This window comes from Mirounga leonina, unplaced genomic scaffold (assembly GCF_011800145.1).
Source record: "Mirounga leonina isolate KUSES-001 unplaced genomic scaffold, KU_Mleo_1.0 Mir_173, whole genome shotgun sequence".
Lineage (NCBI taxonomy): Eukaryota > Metazoa > Chordata > Mammalia > Carnivora > Phocidae > Mirounga > Mirounga leonina.
In genome coordinates, this window is record NW_023270447.1 from 17,403,100 (window position 1) to 17,419,976 (window position 16,877).

The 16,877-nt window shown below is 36.1% G+C and overlaps 1 protein-coding gene across 3 annotated transcripts in view; it reads left to right on the top strand.

Moving 5' to 3' along the window:
- Window positions 1-16,877, top strand: part of EVI5 (ecotropic viral integration site 5) — a 200,943-nt gene that overhangs the window by 110,988 nt on the left and 73,078 nt on the right. For all 3 annotated transcript variants that reach the window (XM_035018030.1, XM_035018029.1, XM_035018031.1), the window contains 3 exons: window positions 4,522-4,656; window positions 7,352-7,492; window positions 8,651-8,809. In XM_035018030.1, coding sequence (XP_034873921.1) covers window positions 4,522-4,656; window positions 7,352-7,492; window positions 8,651-8,809 — 435 coding nt within the window. The remainder of the gene's footprint in view (window positions 1-4,521; window positions 4,657-7,351; window positions 7,493-8,650; window positions 8,810-16,877) is intronic.

Here is a 16,877-nt window from a genome sequence, read left to right on the forward strand (position 1 = left end):
AGAGACAGAATCAGTAGGGGAAACATACACATATACACAAACACACACACAAAGAGTTTTATTGAGAGTAAATGGCTCATGCCATTATGAAGGCTGAGAAGTCCCATGTCTGCCGTCTGCAGTCTGGAGACCTGGGAAAGCCAGTGGCATAATTCTAGTTAAAGTTCAAAGGCCTAAGAGCCAGGGAAGCTGATGGTATAAATTCCAGTCCAAAGGTAGGAGAAGACCCATATCCCAGCTCAAGCAGGCAGGCAGGCAGGGAGTGAATCCTCCCTTCCTCCACTTTTTGTTCTATTCTGGCCCTCAATGGATTGGATGATGTCCACTCACATTGGGAGGGCAATCTACTGAGTCATCTGGAAACACCCTCAGACACACCCAGAAGTAATGTTTAATCTGGGCCCATGGCCTAGTCAAGTTAACACATAAGGGCGCCTGGGTGGCTCAGTTGGTTAAGTGACTGCCTTCGGCTCAGGTCATGATCCTGGAGTCCCAGGATCGAGTCCCGCATCGGGCTCCCTGCTCAGCAGGGAGACTGCTTCTCCCTCTGACCCTCCCCCCCTCATGTGCTCTCTCTCTCTCTTATTCTCTCTCTCAAATAAATAAATAAAATCTTAAAAAAAATAAGTTAACACATAAAATTAACCATCATAAGTCTAACCTTTGACAACTTGACAACCATGTGCATCTCCTTAAACCATACTTAGTCTCCACGTGAGGACAACAAGGTCATAATTCTGCCTAACATGATACGATTAGCCTGTGCACAACTGAAAATGCACTAATGCCTTCCCCAGAACAGAAGTTAAAGTCTTTCAGTGATGTTTTCTTGATGTCTTATAACTTAAATACTATGATGTAAAATTAACAATTGTTAAATACTTTGATATAAAGTCAATGCATCTTATATAAGGAAATAGGAAAGAAAACACACATACACATATTCATAGCAAAATAAGAAGGAAATACTCATGACAGTTACAGTCTACATTTCTGTCATGTGCTCATAACTACTATTTATAACTGCCATCTTCCACTACCCACTCTATTCCCTTTGCTTTCAACAAGCACTTCAGCTGATTGTGATTCTTTGTCTGGTGAGGTAACCCAGACCTTCATTCCTGAGGAATCTGGGCCATTAGTAATCCTTCCTAATTTTTCATTGACCTTAATCACAGGGCATGACAATACCAAGAGACACTCTAAAGGATCTTCTGTGTTCCATATATATTCTTCATTTCCACCTCTTGATTCCTGGATTTGTGAATTTTGATTATGGGAGAAAAGGCACCATATATTGGACACTGATTCAGAGCACATTCATCATTCTGGAGAACCTTGCCCCAGCCCTGCAAGATACTGCCATTTGCACTGTAATTTAGTCTTCAAAAGGTCATTCCACCATTCTATCAAGTCATCTGCTTCAGAATCTTAGGAAACATGGCAAGACTAGTGAATTCCATGAGCATGGGCCCATTTTTGCACTTCTTTTGATATTAGGTGAATTTTTTGATCAGAAGCAATGCTTTGTGGAATACCATGACAATGAATAAGGCACTCTGTAAGTCCGTAGGTAGTAGTTTTGACAAAAGCATTTATGTGCAGGGAGGGCAAATCCATATCCAAAGTATTCCAGTAAGAATAAAATGCTGCCCCTTCCATGATGAAAGCAGTTCAGTGTAAGCAACCCACCACCAGATAGCTGGCTAGTCACCCCAGGGAATGAGGTCACGTCAGGGGCTCAGGGTTGGTCTTTGCTGCTGGCAGATTGGACTCTTCAGCAGTGGCCATAACCTCGGTGAATGGAAGTCTGTGTTGCTGAGCCCACACATAACCTCCATCCCTCCCACTGTGGCTGCTTTCTTCATAAGCCTATTGGTGGCTGAGGAAAGAGGCTGACTGGTATCCACAAAATGGGTCATCCTATCCAATTGATTTTTAAAATCCTCTGCGGAGGTCACCCTTTGGTGAGCATTCCCATAGGGCACAAATAAATGTCTTCATGTTTTTTAGCCCATTCAGAGAGGTCTGTCTACATCTTCCATGATTTCTTTGTCACCACTTTTCCCTTCCTCTACATTAAACCAAGGCATGTCTGGCATTTCCAGTTCACTCACTGTGGGCCACCTTTTGGTCCATGTTTCAGCCAACCAAACAAATGCTAGAACCTTTTCTAACTCCCTAAGTTGTAACACTAAATGCAGAATCTCTTTTTAGTGAGCCTTTGTGAATATTAAGAACTGATTCCCATGAAAGTACATTTTGTCCAGTAAAAATGCATATGACTATAATTGGACAGGGCTAATTGCCATTTAGAAAATTGATAATTGGGTGAAGTTGACTTAGTGGAGTTAGACTCATTGTGGATACTTTATGCCTTTACATAGGATGAATCTACAAAATAAGAAAACAGAAAACACAGTATTGAAACCCTGGGGACTGATAGACACATACACATGTACATATAGTCATACATACCTATATGAAGTAGTAGAATTGGCAGAGGCAGCAGGGAAGACAAGTAGTAGAACTATGGAGGAGTAGCACCTCAAAATCTAAGTAAAAAGTTTTAAGCCTGGTCAGTTGTGTTAAATTCCATAGACTGTCTAGTGAAAGTAAGAGCTGAATAAAAGGACTGACTTACCATTGAGTTTTTATATCATTAGTGCATATTGATGTTGTTAGTGATGAGAGCAGTTCCAAATGGTTGAGAACTAACGCTAGTTTACAGTGGATTGAGGAACCCTCAAATCAATGGGAAGTATGAAAGAAGAAATAATATGTGTAAACTATGGAATTTAGAATTTATCCCTTGAACAATAGAGGGCAATTAGAAATTTTGTAAATTTTATTTATAAAAATGTGTTCCCAATATTAGTACAGTTTTTGGGAGATTTCTTTGGTGCTTAGTTATATCCGTTGGTTTATACTAGATCACGTGATTCCATTCTCAAATGGGCCATCTGGGCTTGATGTTTTCCTGGGGATCTCCTAATATAGAATCTTGGCAAACAAACCTGGACTACAGGTGTCAGGCTTGACACTAGGACAGAAAATTCTAGTATTACTCATGAAATAAGCATGATCATTAAATAAAAATTATGGCACCTGCACTTTGGATGTGGTCATTCCAAAAGAGTGCCTTTTTCCTGTTTAGTAAGGTAAGTATTTACTAAAGTGATATACCTGTTGCAGATATACTCCTTGTATAGAAATACTGTTTTAATAGTACCAGAAAATTCCTAGGAGAGATAATGTGTACTACATTGAATTAAAACATCCTCATTTGTTTCATAAATATTCATTTAAAAAATCGTCTTTTGGGGTAGCTGGGGCAAGGGAGTATCATGTTTTAATTAAACATTTAATGGTTTTTAAATAAAGTTTTATTTTGACATTGGTCTTATTCCTAATGTATTAAAGAGTGAAAGGAACTATTCTTTACTCAAGGTAGTTCAGTAGGAGATGATTCTCTGTGACTATTTTGGAATTTTGAGTTGTTTCTTTTCTTTACTGTGTGAATTAAATGTGAACTGATAGTTTCTTTTAGGAAGTCTTACATAATGGTGAATTAGATGTCTTTTTGCTTTTTTAGAACAGCTTTTTATAGGAACTAGTTTAAAAAGGGATTTCTTAAGTGGCTGCATTGGTATTCATATTAAAGAGGAGAAAGGAAATGGAAAGGTTTTGTGCTTCCGTCGTTAATTTCTTTGTGCAGCATCTTCTTTTTCCGTTTCCAGCAGTGATTTTCATGCATATCCTTGAAGAGTTCTACATTTCTAAGAGCAAAGGCATTTTTATTCTGTTGGGATTTAGGATGGTTTACATTATTGTGGATGCCTTATTTTTATTTAAAAATTTGTATTTGAAAATAAAATTTTCAGTAAATGCGTATTTCCATATTGTATGACAGTGCTGTCCCATAGCAATAGAATGTGAGCCACATATGCATTTTAAAATGCCATGTTAAAAGGAGTAATAATTACAGGTGAAATTAGTATTCTTAAACTAAGTGTGTGTAAAATATTATTTCATCCTGTAATCAATATAAAAATTATTAATGAGATATTTTGCCTTTTTATTTCATATTGTCTTCAAAATTCAGTTTGTATTTACACTTACATCCTTTCTCATTTGGACTAGCAACATGTCAAGTGTGGGGTAGCCACATGTGGCTAATGGCTACACTGTTGTACAGGGCATGTCTATAGAGTCAGAATAAATTCTTAGTATCTGGATGGATGGAAAGATAAAAGGAGATATTTATCCTCTGTGAATTGGATTTGATTAGTATAATGACTAGTTACCAACATAGAATAATGTGTGGCATCAATAGATACCAAGCCTGGACTTTTTTATTCTTTGGAAAGTTATTTGGAGTAGATAAACTAGGAGTAGTGGGTAGATGGAACTTTTACATTTGGTTGCCCTTAACAACTGTATTGTGTAATTGCATTTATTTATATTATATGTACATGTTCATACTTGTACGAAATTTCACTATATGTCTATAACTTGTAGCATAAATGCAATTCCAACTACAATGAAGATTTTGTGCTGCAACTAGAGAAGGAATTGGTCCAAGCCCGTCTGAGTGAAGCTGAGTCTCAGTGTGCACTAAAGGAGATGCAGGATAAAGTCCTGGATATAGAGAAGGTGAGGACAATATAAATACTGTCATTCCCAAATTAGAGGGGACATTTTGATGGATGTGCTTATTGAACAGTTAAATTGGACTTGGTGTTTTTATACATTGGATATCTTATATATTAGTTACTAAGAGAGGAAAGGAGAAAGGATATAAGATTCTTAATTATTTATTGTTGTCATACTACTCAAAGCCCCATTTTTAAGGGTAAAAAAAAAAAAAGAAAAAAAAGGATTAGAGCCCTTTTAGAGGGAGATAACCAGGGTAATTTTGATACGAATAATATTTAATTATTGAAGAAGAGAAACTTAGGGGATACATAATAATGGTTGTCTTCAAATATTATATCTTCATCTGTAAGAGGTAGGATATGACTAATACATAAACATTTCAGAAAAAAATTAATCTGTTACTGTTAAAACTTTCCAAGCTACTGTAAGCCACCTCAGGATGTGGGAAGATCTTAGCCTAAAGTATACTTACAGAAGCTAATTTACTTCTTTTCAAGGTGACTAAAGAACTTTAAGGATCAGATAAGAAATGATTTTAGGTTTCTTAACAGTTCTCAAACTTGAGAGTCTATGTTCTCGATCACAAACTCTGAATATCTTTTTTTGTCATCTATGAAATTATTGGTGGCTTGGGCTCTATGTTAAGTTTGTTCTTTTCACTATTAGGTAGTATCTAGCTATTGAATCAAAGCCTTAGAAATAATGAACATGACAGCCTCAAGTTCATATTTCTTAATGAAATCAAGCAGGGTGTAACTACCATCAATAGTGGAATAATTTTGCTAGAAATATGCTTGCTATTTTTATATTATTTTTGGAGAATTTATTCTCCTATTTGTTGAGAAAAAGCCAGCAAGAATACTATAAAAAAATGCATAACAGAATATTTGGTTTCTGGGGTGCCCGGGTGGCTCAGTCGTTTAGTGTCTGCCTTCAGCTCGGGTCATCATCCCGGGGTCCTGGGATCGAGCCCCGCATTGGGCTCCCTGCCCGGAGGGAAACCTGCTTCTCCCTCTCCCACTCCCCTTGCTTGTGTTCCCGCTCTCGCTGTGTGTCTCTCTCTCTCTGTCAAATAAATAAATCAAAAATCAAAAAAAAAAAAAAAAAGAATATTTGGTTTCTAAGTTAGAAATACTTTGGGTACCATAATGTAGATAAGAATCTTGATTTTTCAGTGAATATTTGGTAGAAAGAAATGTCCTTGGATCCAGTTTAAAAATTGCCATTTCTTAAATAGCATTTTTGGTATTTCTGTTATAGAGTAGAAAGGAAATTAGAAGGCTTCATGCTTCCTGTGGTTAATTTCTTCATGCAGGATTCTCTTTTTATGCATATGCAGTAAATTTCTGGTATTCAACTGAGAAAATATTTAGTCCATAATAAAAATGTGTAGTTGGCAAGAATAACTTTATTCATGATCTCTGTGGGGTTAAAATCTTCATGTCCTACCATGAAATATTTTAGAGTTATAAAATTTCATAGATTCAATACTTGAAATCTCAGTAGTACCTCAGTTGACCCAAGGAGCTTTTACTAGGGCATAATTTAGGATCTCTTGGTCATGGCCCAGGGCAGTGTAATAAGGGCTACCCTTTGTCCTAAGGTGGGTTTTTCAGTAGGATAGGAGATTAGTCTAAATCTTGTACTTCTTTCAGCAAATATTTAGATCACCTTGGTGTTAATCTCTTAATCCTGATATAAATAATAACTAATGTTTAAAGATTTTATACTCCTTTCCAAAGTGACATGCTGAAAAAATATAACAAAACAGTCTTTGGACTATTCTTTTCCATAAATCTTTAAAATATAAATTATGTCCATGCTTTGTTTGGAGTCCTAATCAGAGGTTAGTAAGCTTATTGCCGTGTTGAAAAACATTTTAATCATGTTGCTTTAAAACTCTGATTACTGTTTTATTAAGCAAAGCACAGTTAGACTTTTTGTGTCCTCAAAATTAAGTACAAGTACCCTCATACATTCCTGGTAGAAATGTAAAACAGTAAGTCTGCTTTGGAAAAGCTTGACAGTTTCTTAAAAGTTAAGTGCAGAATTAGCATCTGATCCAGCAATTCTGCTCCTTAGTATAAACTCAAGAGAATTAAAAATATAGGTCCACACAAACATTTTTACACAAATGTTCATAGCATTTTCATAATAGCAAAAAAGTGGAAACAACCCAAATTTCTGTCAGCTAATGAATGGATAAATTAAAAAAAAATTTAGCATGTACACACAATGGAATATTACTCGTCAATAAAAAGGGATGAATCTTGAAAACATGCTAGGTGAAAGAAGCTAGTCATAAAAGGCCACATATCATGTGATTCCACTGATATGAAATGTCCAGAATAGACAAATCCACAGAGACAGAAAGTAGACTAGTGGTTGTCAGGGGCTGGGGGAGGGGAAATGTGGAGTGACTGCTAATGGGTATAGAGTTTCATTTTGGGGCAATTAAAATGTTCTGAAATTAGATTGTGATGATGGTTGTACAACCCTGTGAATACTCTTAAAACCATTGACTAGTGTACATTAAAAGGGTAAGTTTTATGGTTTGTGATTTATATCTCAGTAAAACTGTGTAAAATTAAGTATAATTACATATGGGACAAAATAGCTCTTACTACATATGTTTTATTTTATTTTATTCTTTAAATTAAAAAATTCTAAATTATATTTTCTCTTGCTTTAGAGAAACAACTCCTTTCCTGATGAGAATAACATTGCAAGGCTTCAGGAAGAGCTCATTGCTGTGAAACTGAGAGAAGCAGAAGCTATTATGGGATTGAAAGAACTTAGACAACAAGTCAAGGATTTAGAGGAACACTGGCAGGTATATCATTATATTTTGTATATTTTTTAAAAAGCAGGTGAAGCCTGAATATCCAATTTGTGTGAGTTTGAAGTAGCTGATGATCAAAACTAGGATTTGAGTTTAAAATGAGAAAGACTCTTTAAATGTAAAAATCTGAGAGCATTTATAAGTTGAAAGTACCTTTAAGCTGTTTCTCCCTTTTTAATTCATTTAATTAAAAAAAAAGATAAAATAGAGATCAAGTCATGTTTTTGTTATTGTATCATTGTGATTTATGTAACTTCTTCTAAAGAATGAAAAGAAAATTTCCTTTTATATAGGACGTATTTCTTCTGTTGGTATTAAATCCATTAGTTAGTATGAAACAGTAGAAGGGTGACACTAACATAAATTTGTCTATACATTTGTAAACTCTTTTGAAAATTGGTTATCTCACAAAATCAGGCATTTATATGCCTGCAAATTTATTCACGTATGAGGGAAAGTGTTGCAAGGAACCAAAAAAACCAAAACAAAACAAAACAAAAAAACCCAGAATCTAGAAGAGACAGATCAAGAAGGGAGAGAGGAAAGAAAAAAACACTACATACCATTTCAGAATAGTGACTTTGGTTTGAATTTGGGGTGGGGCTACATCTAGCAAAGACTGAAATTAGTCCTTAACATTGCCACACCTTTTTTTTTTTTTGCCCCCAGAAGTGTCAGGCAGCAATAAACTGGAAATTAAAAACAAAACAAAACTGATGCTTCACCATGGATATTTTGAGAACATTCCTAATATTGCTTCCTTAATTCATGAATGGCCCCATTTTTTCTTTTCTTGGGATTTCATTAAAAATGTGGAAATATCTCATAATAAATTTAGGGTGAAAATTGCATTCTTTACAATAATCCACAGTATAAACTGATTTGAACTATATCTGAGCTTGTATTCCAAATCTGCCACTTATTGGCTATATTGACCTTTCTGAAGTTGCTTAACCACCACCATTTCCATTTTCTGACCTGTATAATGGCAATAATAGTGCCTAACTTTTAAGGTTTTCTGGGGATTAAATAAAATAATGTATATACAGTGCTAAATATGGTACTGGGCATGAAATAAGTGCCAGGAAAGTTAGCTCTTATTTTGATACTGGGAGTATTTGTTGCAATATAAATTTTTTTATCTTTTAGCGCCACTTAGCTCGTACTACTGGGAGGTGGAAAGACCCACCTAAGAAAAATGCTGTGAATGAGTTACAGGATGAACTGATGACCATTCGACTTAGAGAAGCTGAAACTCAGGCAGAAATAAGAGAAATAAAACAAAGGATGATGGAAATGGAAACACAGGTATGATGGGAAAGCCCAGTAGCTTTAAAAAATACCATTAGCATGGAGCACCTGGGTGGCTCAATTGGTTAAATACTGGATTCTTGATATTGGCTCAGGTCATGATCTCAGGTCATGATCTCAGGGTTATGAGATCAACCCCCACATTGGGTTCCATGCAGGGTGTGGAGTCTGCTTAAGATTCTCTCTCTCCCTCTCTCTCACTCTGCCCCTCCCACCCCCCTCACACACACTCACTCTCTCTAAAAAAAAAAAAAAATCATTAACAGATCAAAAGTTTATGCACAGATTATATCACCCTAGAATAGAGCTAAGAGATGGATATATGGAACTGTCTAGATTGTAATTTCCTAGCACAAAGAAAAAGGGCTAAAAATTATAGTCTTTGACATCAGAGATTTAATGTCTTCTTTGACCCATTCAGCAAAGTTTAAGCAAGTCATAAAACTACATTTAACTCTGTTGCCTTGTTGCACAACTTGAGAGGAAATATTCATGTAGAGCAAAATTTCTTAACCTTGACTCTATTAAGATTTTGAACCAGGTAATTCTTTATTTGGGGGACTGGCCTGTACATTGTAGGATGTTTACCAGCATCCCTGTCCTCTACCCACTAGATCCCAGTATCACTGTACTCCCCACCCCAGGTTGTGATGACCAAAAGCATCTCCACACATTGCCAATGTCCCCTTGGAGTAGAATTGCCCTGGTTGAGAACAATTACTGTAGACTGTAATGTGAATGATGCTTCCTTATGTGTAATTTGGTGACTCTGAGCACTTAATTCCAAAATTATACTTCTTTCTTCTCAAGTCTCCCCTTTCTGTAATGAATTCTACCTTAAATACACTTGATTTAAGATCTGCAAAACCCTTTGTATGGAACTCATTTGCATTATAAACCACATTTGATTTTTATGTGGTACATTTGTGTGGACCATATTCTGTATTCTCTGTAATGTTATTTGGTTTTCAAAATATTTAGTCAGTAGGGGGCATAGTTAACTCATGTATCATTCTGTATACCTATGTGCAAAATGATCATCCAAACTTGAACATGACAACACGAATCTGTAAATCCTTTAGTTTAAATATATCTTGCTTTACATTGTTCAAAGTTACATTCTTATATTTTTCATTGTAATTAAAAATAACAGTAAGATTATGAAAAGTAGAAATCTAGTTTTTTTAATGGGAAGTTTTATTTTATAACAGATTTTATCTTCGTGTACTTATTAAAGATGCAAACACAGCTTTTAAGCCAATGTTCAGGATTTCTTTCTTTTTTTTTTTTTTTTAAGACTTTATCTACTTATTTGAGAGAGAGAGAGCTGAGACAGCACAAGCAGGGGGAGGGGCATAGGGAGAGGGAGAAGCAGGGTCCCTGCTGAGCAGGGAGCCCCACAAGGGGCTCTATCCTAGCCGCCCCCAGATTTTATTTAAGAGTGATGAATGAATCAAATTCACAAACATCATTTTGAGAGCTTTTGAATACAAAGCACTGTCCAGCCATCAGAGAACTTAATACCTGAGAAATCAGGCGTGCACAAAACTACATTTAATATAATTCACTATATGACATGATGGTTATTAACTAATCATTTTATATTATATGTAAGTCAAGTCATTATGCTGTACACCTTAGACTTACACAGTGCTGTATATCAATTATATCTCAATAAAATTGAAAAAATGTATAATTCAGAAATTGGTAATTAAAGAGTTCAATGAAAACTGCTGTGGAAAATGGGAGGGCAAAATTAATTCCAACTAGATGGTTTAGAGAAAGACTTCCTAAGGAGTTTGTATTTTGAATTGTACCTGATTAAGTGTGATTTTGGATGGATTTTGCTGGAAGAGGAATGGCATACGGCACTTTTCCCTAAATGCCAGTGCTTGAACTGATGATGGTCCATATCGCGCATCCAGATTAAGAGATTTGTCCTTGTTGATATTTTTCAGTTCCTTCATTTTAGTGCCTTTCAGAAAATACCACCTAGGAAGTACACCTTAGTTTATTGAGCCACACTCTTCTTTCTGTGTACCAGTTTTTGCTCTTACAGATAGTGCTGCTCGGAACATTCTTGCACATGTTTCCTTGTGACTAGCTCTAAGAATTTCTTCAGGACAGGGATTCTTATCTTTTTTTTTTTAATATTTTATTTATTTGACAGAGACATAGCCAGAGAGGGAACACAAGCAGGGGGAGTGGGAGAGGGAGAAGCAGGCTTCCCGCAGAGCAGGGAGCCCGATGTGGGGCTCGATCCCAGGACCCTGGGATCATGACCTGAGCCGAAGGCAGACGCTTAACGACTGAGCCACCCAGGCGCCCCTCTTATCTTTTTTTTATACCATGAACTCCTTTGGCAGTGTGAAGCCTCTGGACCTTTCTCAAAATAATGTTTTTTAATGCATAAAGTAAAATATGTAAGATTGCAAAGCAAACCAGTTATATTGTAGTACAGTTCTCAAAATACTGAAAAACAAACAAGTGTACGATATAGCACACATACAGAGACATACACAACACATTCACATGGCTAGATTCAGGGTTGTTTTTTTGTTTTAAGATTTTATTTATTTGAGAGAGAGAGACAGATAGTGACAGAGATAGCGAGAGAGAGCACAAGCAGGAAGGAGAGAAGCAGGCTCCCGCTGAGCAGGAACCCAACGTGGGGCTCGATCCCAGGACCCTGGGATCCTGACCTGAGCCAAAGGCAGACGCTTAACTGCCTGAGCCACCCAGGCGCCCCAGGATTCAGGTTTTTAATATTTGGGATTTTTCGTACCTAAGTTAAAATGTACTATAGTTTTTCTTTTGGGGGAGACTCTTACCTAGTTTCAGAACAAGGTTATAATAAGCTCATGGAATGAGTTTGGTTGTATTTTATCTTTTTTTGTTGTTGTTCTATGAAATTTTATGTAAGATTAGAATTACCTCTTACTTGAATATTTGCTGGAATCCATTCCTTTAAACAGTGTTATCTTTTTGTTTCATTCTGTGGGAATAGTAACTATTGATCCTACTTTTTGAAGGTTATAGATCTTTACAGGTTTCCTGTTTTTTCTTGAGTCTAGTTTGGTAAAATACGTTTCCCTAGGAGACTGTCCATTTCATCTGAATTTTCAAATTTATCACTTAGGGTTGTTCAGAGTAATTTTTTAAGAAGTATCTTTTCTTTTTACTGGATCAATATTTGTCTCTTTTTAAATTTCTAATAGTGTTTATTTGTGCCTTTTTAAAATTTTCTTGTCAAGTTTTGCAGAAGTTTGCCAATTTTTTAGAGGCCTGCCATTGTTATTAATATTTCTAAAGACTGGGTTTTTAATTTTTGTTGGTCCTCCATGTTGTACCATTGTTTCTGTATAATTTAGTTCTGTTCTTTATTATATCCTTTAAATATGTGTTGCTTGGGTTTCATCTTTTCCCCCTTTCTTTGTACTCCTACCTACTATGTTTTCTTTTCTAATATAAGTATATTTTTTGTTCTTCAGTTCCATACTTTTTGACTTTCTCGTTGATTGCTTCTTTGACTCAAGAGTTGTTTACAAGTGTCTTTTATTTTTCCAGATGTATAGATTTCTGGTTCATTAGTAGTTTATATCATTATTTTAACTAAACTGCTTCGTGGTCACAGAATGTAGTCTGTAGAGTCTTATTGATATTAGATCAAACTTTTTTTTTTTTTAAGATTTTATTTATTTATATATCAGAGAGAGAGAGAGCACAAGCAGCGGGAACAGCAGGCAGAGGGAGAAGCAGGCTCCCTGCTGAGCAGGGAGCCCGATGTGGGACTCGATCCCAGGACCCTGGGATCGTGACCTGAGCCGAAGGCAGACGTTTAACTGACTGAGCCACCCAGGTGTCCCTAGATCAAACTTCTTAATTATTTAATGTATCTTAATGTATTTAATGTATTGTTTGATCTTCTATATCCTTTCTAGTTTTTGTGTGTGTCACCTTATCTTTCAAATGCTAAATAGTAGATATCTTCTATTGTGATTGTGGATCTGTTTATTTTTCCTTAGAATTACGATAATTTCTTTGGCTTAAAATATTCTGAGCACCTTTTAGAGGGACATACAAATGTATAATTGTTATTTCTTTCGTGATAAAATGAATCTTATTATGTACTGACCCTCTTTATCCTTCAGGATGCATTTTGATTTAGTCTATTTGTCTTAATACAGTTATCTAAGCTGTTTATTGTTTAGTATTTGCCTTACATATCTTTTTCCATCTTTTTAATTTCAACCTATTACATCTCTGATAAACTGCATATAAGTGGATATTTTTAAAAATCCAATCTCACAAATGGTTGTACAACTCCGTGAATATACTAAAACCACTGAAGTCTAGGTATACTTTAAGTAGGTGAATTTTATGATGTGTATATCTCCATAAAGCTATAAAAATGCAGTCTCAGTCTCTTTTAGGTGTCATATGTAGTCCATGTTTAATGATTCAATTTGGATTAGTATCTATCACCTTGTTAGCTATTCTCTTTTCCATCTGTTCTTTCTTTTTTCTTCTTTCTCTTGGATTTGAGGCATTTATTAGAATTCAATTTTATCTCCACAATTGACTTATTTATACTCCTTAACTTTTTGGGTTATTTTTGTTTGTTTGTTTGTTTGTTTTTACTGGTTGCTCTAGGATTTTCAGTATACATCTAATCAGAGCTTGTCTTCAAATAATATTGTACCCTTCACATATAGTATAAGGACCTTACAACAGTATATTCTCAGTTCTTCCCTCTTCCTTTGTGCTATTGTTATATATTTTATTTTTACATAGAGTACAAACATGTCATATGTGCTACTAATTTTGCTTTAATCAGTTACCTTTCAGAGTAATTTTAAAAATTTTTAATGAAGTTTTTTTTCCCTTCCATTCATTTTTGGCGTTCTGTTTTTTTTATTTTGTTTTTTATAGATCCATGTTTCTGTCTGATGTTGTATTCCTTGTGCTTGAAGAACTTCCTTTAACTTTTCTTTTACTGATGGTCAGCTGGCAGTGGATCCTTAATTTTGTTTCTTTGGGAAAGTCTCCAATTTTAAAATACATATTTGCTGGATATTGTATTCTGGGTCTTTTTGTTGTTGTTGTCTTCAACGCTTTAAGTTTTTCTTGTCAGAAACCACGCAAGCTAAAATTCTGTTGTCATTCTGTTTTTGTTCATCTGCCTGTAATGTGTTTGTCCCTCTGCTTACCCTTAAGGTTTTCTCTCTTGTTTTTAGCAGTTTGAAGATAAAATGACTTGATGTACTTTTTTGCTTTGTTTTTTTTCCTCTGAGTTTCTTGGCCCTCTGGATTTGTGTCTACCATGAAATTTGGAAAATTCTTGGTTATTCTTTCTTCAGATATTTGTTCTGTCCCACCATACTCTTTTTTCCTCCTGGGACTCCCATTACACATACGTTAGATTATTTGATATTGATAGTAACTCTTGGATGTTCTGTTCTTTTTTCCCCCCTCATTATTTCTTCTCTTTGTGTTTCAGTTTCTGTTGACTTAAATATTTCTATTGACTTATCATTAAGTTCACTGATTCTTTCTTCCACTTTGTGAGTTGTCTGATGAGCCATTGAAAGCATTCTTCACATCTGTTACTGTGTTTTTCATTTCTAGTGTGTCCATTTGATTCTTTTAGTTTTTATTTCTCTATGTGATCTTGCATGTTTTTCACTTTTCTTTTAGAGCCTTTAGCATATTAATCACAGTTATTGTAAATTCCCTTCAGGTAATTTTAATATCTGTGTCATATGTGAGGCTGATTCTGTTGATTGCTTTGTCTCTTGGTAATATTTTGTTTTTTCTTACCTGTTCCTCTGCTTTGTAATTTTTTGTTGAAAACTGAATATCTTGAGTAGGACAGTAGACTAAGGTAAGTAGTTTTTATGCCTGGAAATGGGCATACCTTTTCCTCTGCGAGGCCTTTAATGTGGGGTATTTGAGTTAATATAGTCAGGAGTTGGGCTGGGTTTGAGGTTTGTTGTTTCTGTGGTTACCCTCATTGCACCACAGGCTTCAAATTCCTCTAGCACTATCTTATTTTTAGATTGGGGGCTGGTTTGCCAACAGGTTTTCTCAGCATCTTTAGGTCTTCCATTTACACAGCACTTCAGAGAGAGTCAGTCTCCAGAGTGTTCCACTGTTACTTGTTACAGGAAGTTGGAGGGGCAGAAGTCTTCCCCATTTTTCTGATAAACCTTCAGTCTTAGGCTGCATTGTGTCCCTGGATCTGGAGTGTTTGACTTTCTTAGTGCTCCTGCCCAACCACCAGCTGTAGTCCTAGGCCCACAATATAGTCCTGTCCCTTCCTCAGATGTAGTGATTTCCCCAGTGCTCCAGGGGCAACAATGTTTCTTGGCCTGGGAAGCCTATGAAACCTTTTATTCCCTAGAGGAGACAAGCAAGGTTTAGTGCTCCTTCTGTATTGCCTGCTCTTCTCTTTCCTCAAGCCTGTGCTGTGGAGATCTCTTTCTCAAGACTCTCATCAGTCTGTTTTGTGTGTACCTCTTGGGGTCCATGAAGAAAAAGTATGTAAGAGCTTGCGAACTCTGCTGTTCCCCTTAGGCTCCACACTCTCTTGTCAGCCAACACTTGGCCGCAACCAATTTGATAATATTCTGGCTGAATTATTCTTTTTTTTTTTTTCCCCCAATACGTACCCTCTTTAATACCCATCACCAGGCTAACCCATCCCCCCACCCCCCTCCCCTGGCTGAATTATTCTTAACAGCTTCTGGCTTCATCTGCCCTGTCTGTCCTTAGATTTGGGGATAGTTGGTTGCCTTGTCACCTCACCTGTCTGGTTTCAACAAAAGTCGTGAATTTAAGAGTTTGGCTGGCTTTTTTTTTTTTTTTTAATTGAAAGAGTGAGAGTAATGCTCTTTCTATTCTACAACCCCATCAGGAATCAAAACTCTTTATTATGATATACTTAAAATTATTTTCTTTTTTCAATTTATTTCCTCCCTTTTTCTATTTTTCCCCTCCTTTCTTGCTTTTTTATTGGATTAATTTAGATGTTTCTTTTTCTGCTACTGGTTTGACTTTTATAATTCCTTTTCTATTAGTGTTTATTACCTGAAAAAAATTAAAAATGCTCATCTGACTGAACAAAGTTTGATGTTGATAATTATCTCCATCTTCCTTCTAAACTGTATAAGGGCCTTGGAAGATCTTCATGTGCTCTTCTTCCATCTTCCAATCTTATATCTTACTATTATTGTACATCTTTTTTATATCTCCAAATTACTAGACATTATTTTTTTTTATGGAGTCAGTGCTTATTTGGATTTGTCTATTTGCACACTTTTTGCTCTCTGTTACTGTTATTTAACAGTTTCTGATTTCAGTCATGAGTAGTAAACTCTCACTTTCTTAAAGGTAAATGTACTTTTTCTCACTGTTATATGATAGTTTAGCTGAATATACGATTGTAGGATGAAATTTATTTATTTATTTATTTATTTATTTATTTAAAGATTTTATTTATTTATTTGACAGAGAGAGAGATAGCGAGAGCAGGAACACAAGCAGGGGGAGTGGGAGAGGAGAAGCAGGCTTCCCACGGAGCAGGGAGCCCGATGCGGGGCTTGATCCCAGGACCCTGGGACCATGACCTGAGCCAAAGGCAGACGCTTAACGACTGAGCCACTCAGGCGCCCCGAAATTTATTTTTTGAAGCACTACAAAGTTTTCCTGTTGAGATGTCTGCTGCGTATTTCACTTTCCCCCTTAACAGAGACCTGGTTTTGCCCTTGATTTGTCTCTTCTTTTCGTTAGCATTCTGTTTTCTTTTTTTTTTTTAAAGATTTTATTTATTTATTTGAGACAGAGAGAATGAGAGAGAGAGCACATGAGAGGGGATAGGGTCAGAGGACGAAGCAGACTCCCCGCCGAGCAGGGAGCCCGATGCGGGACTCGATCCCGGGACTCCAGGATCATGACCTGAGCTGAAGGCAGTCGCCCAACCAACTGAGCCACCCAGGCGCCCCAGCATTCTGTTTTCTTAAAATGTATCTTAGCGAGGGTTTATTTGTATTTATCCTGTCTAGAA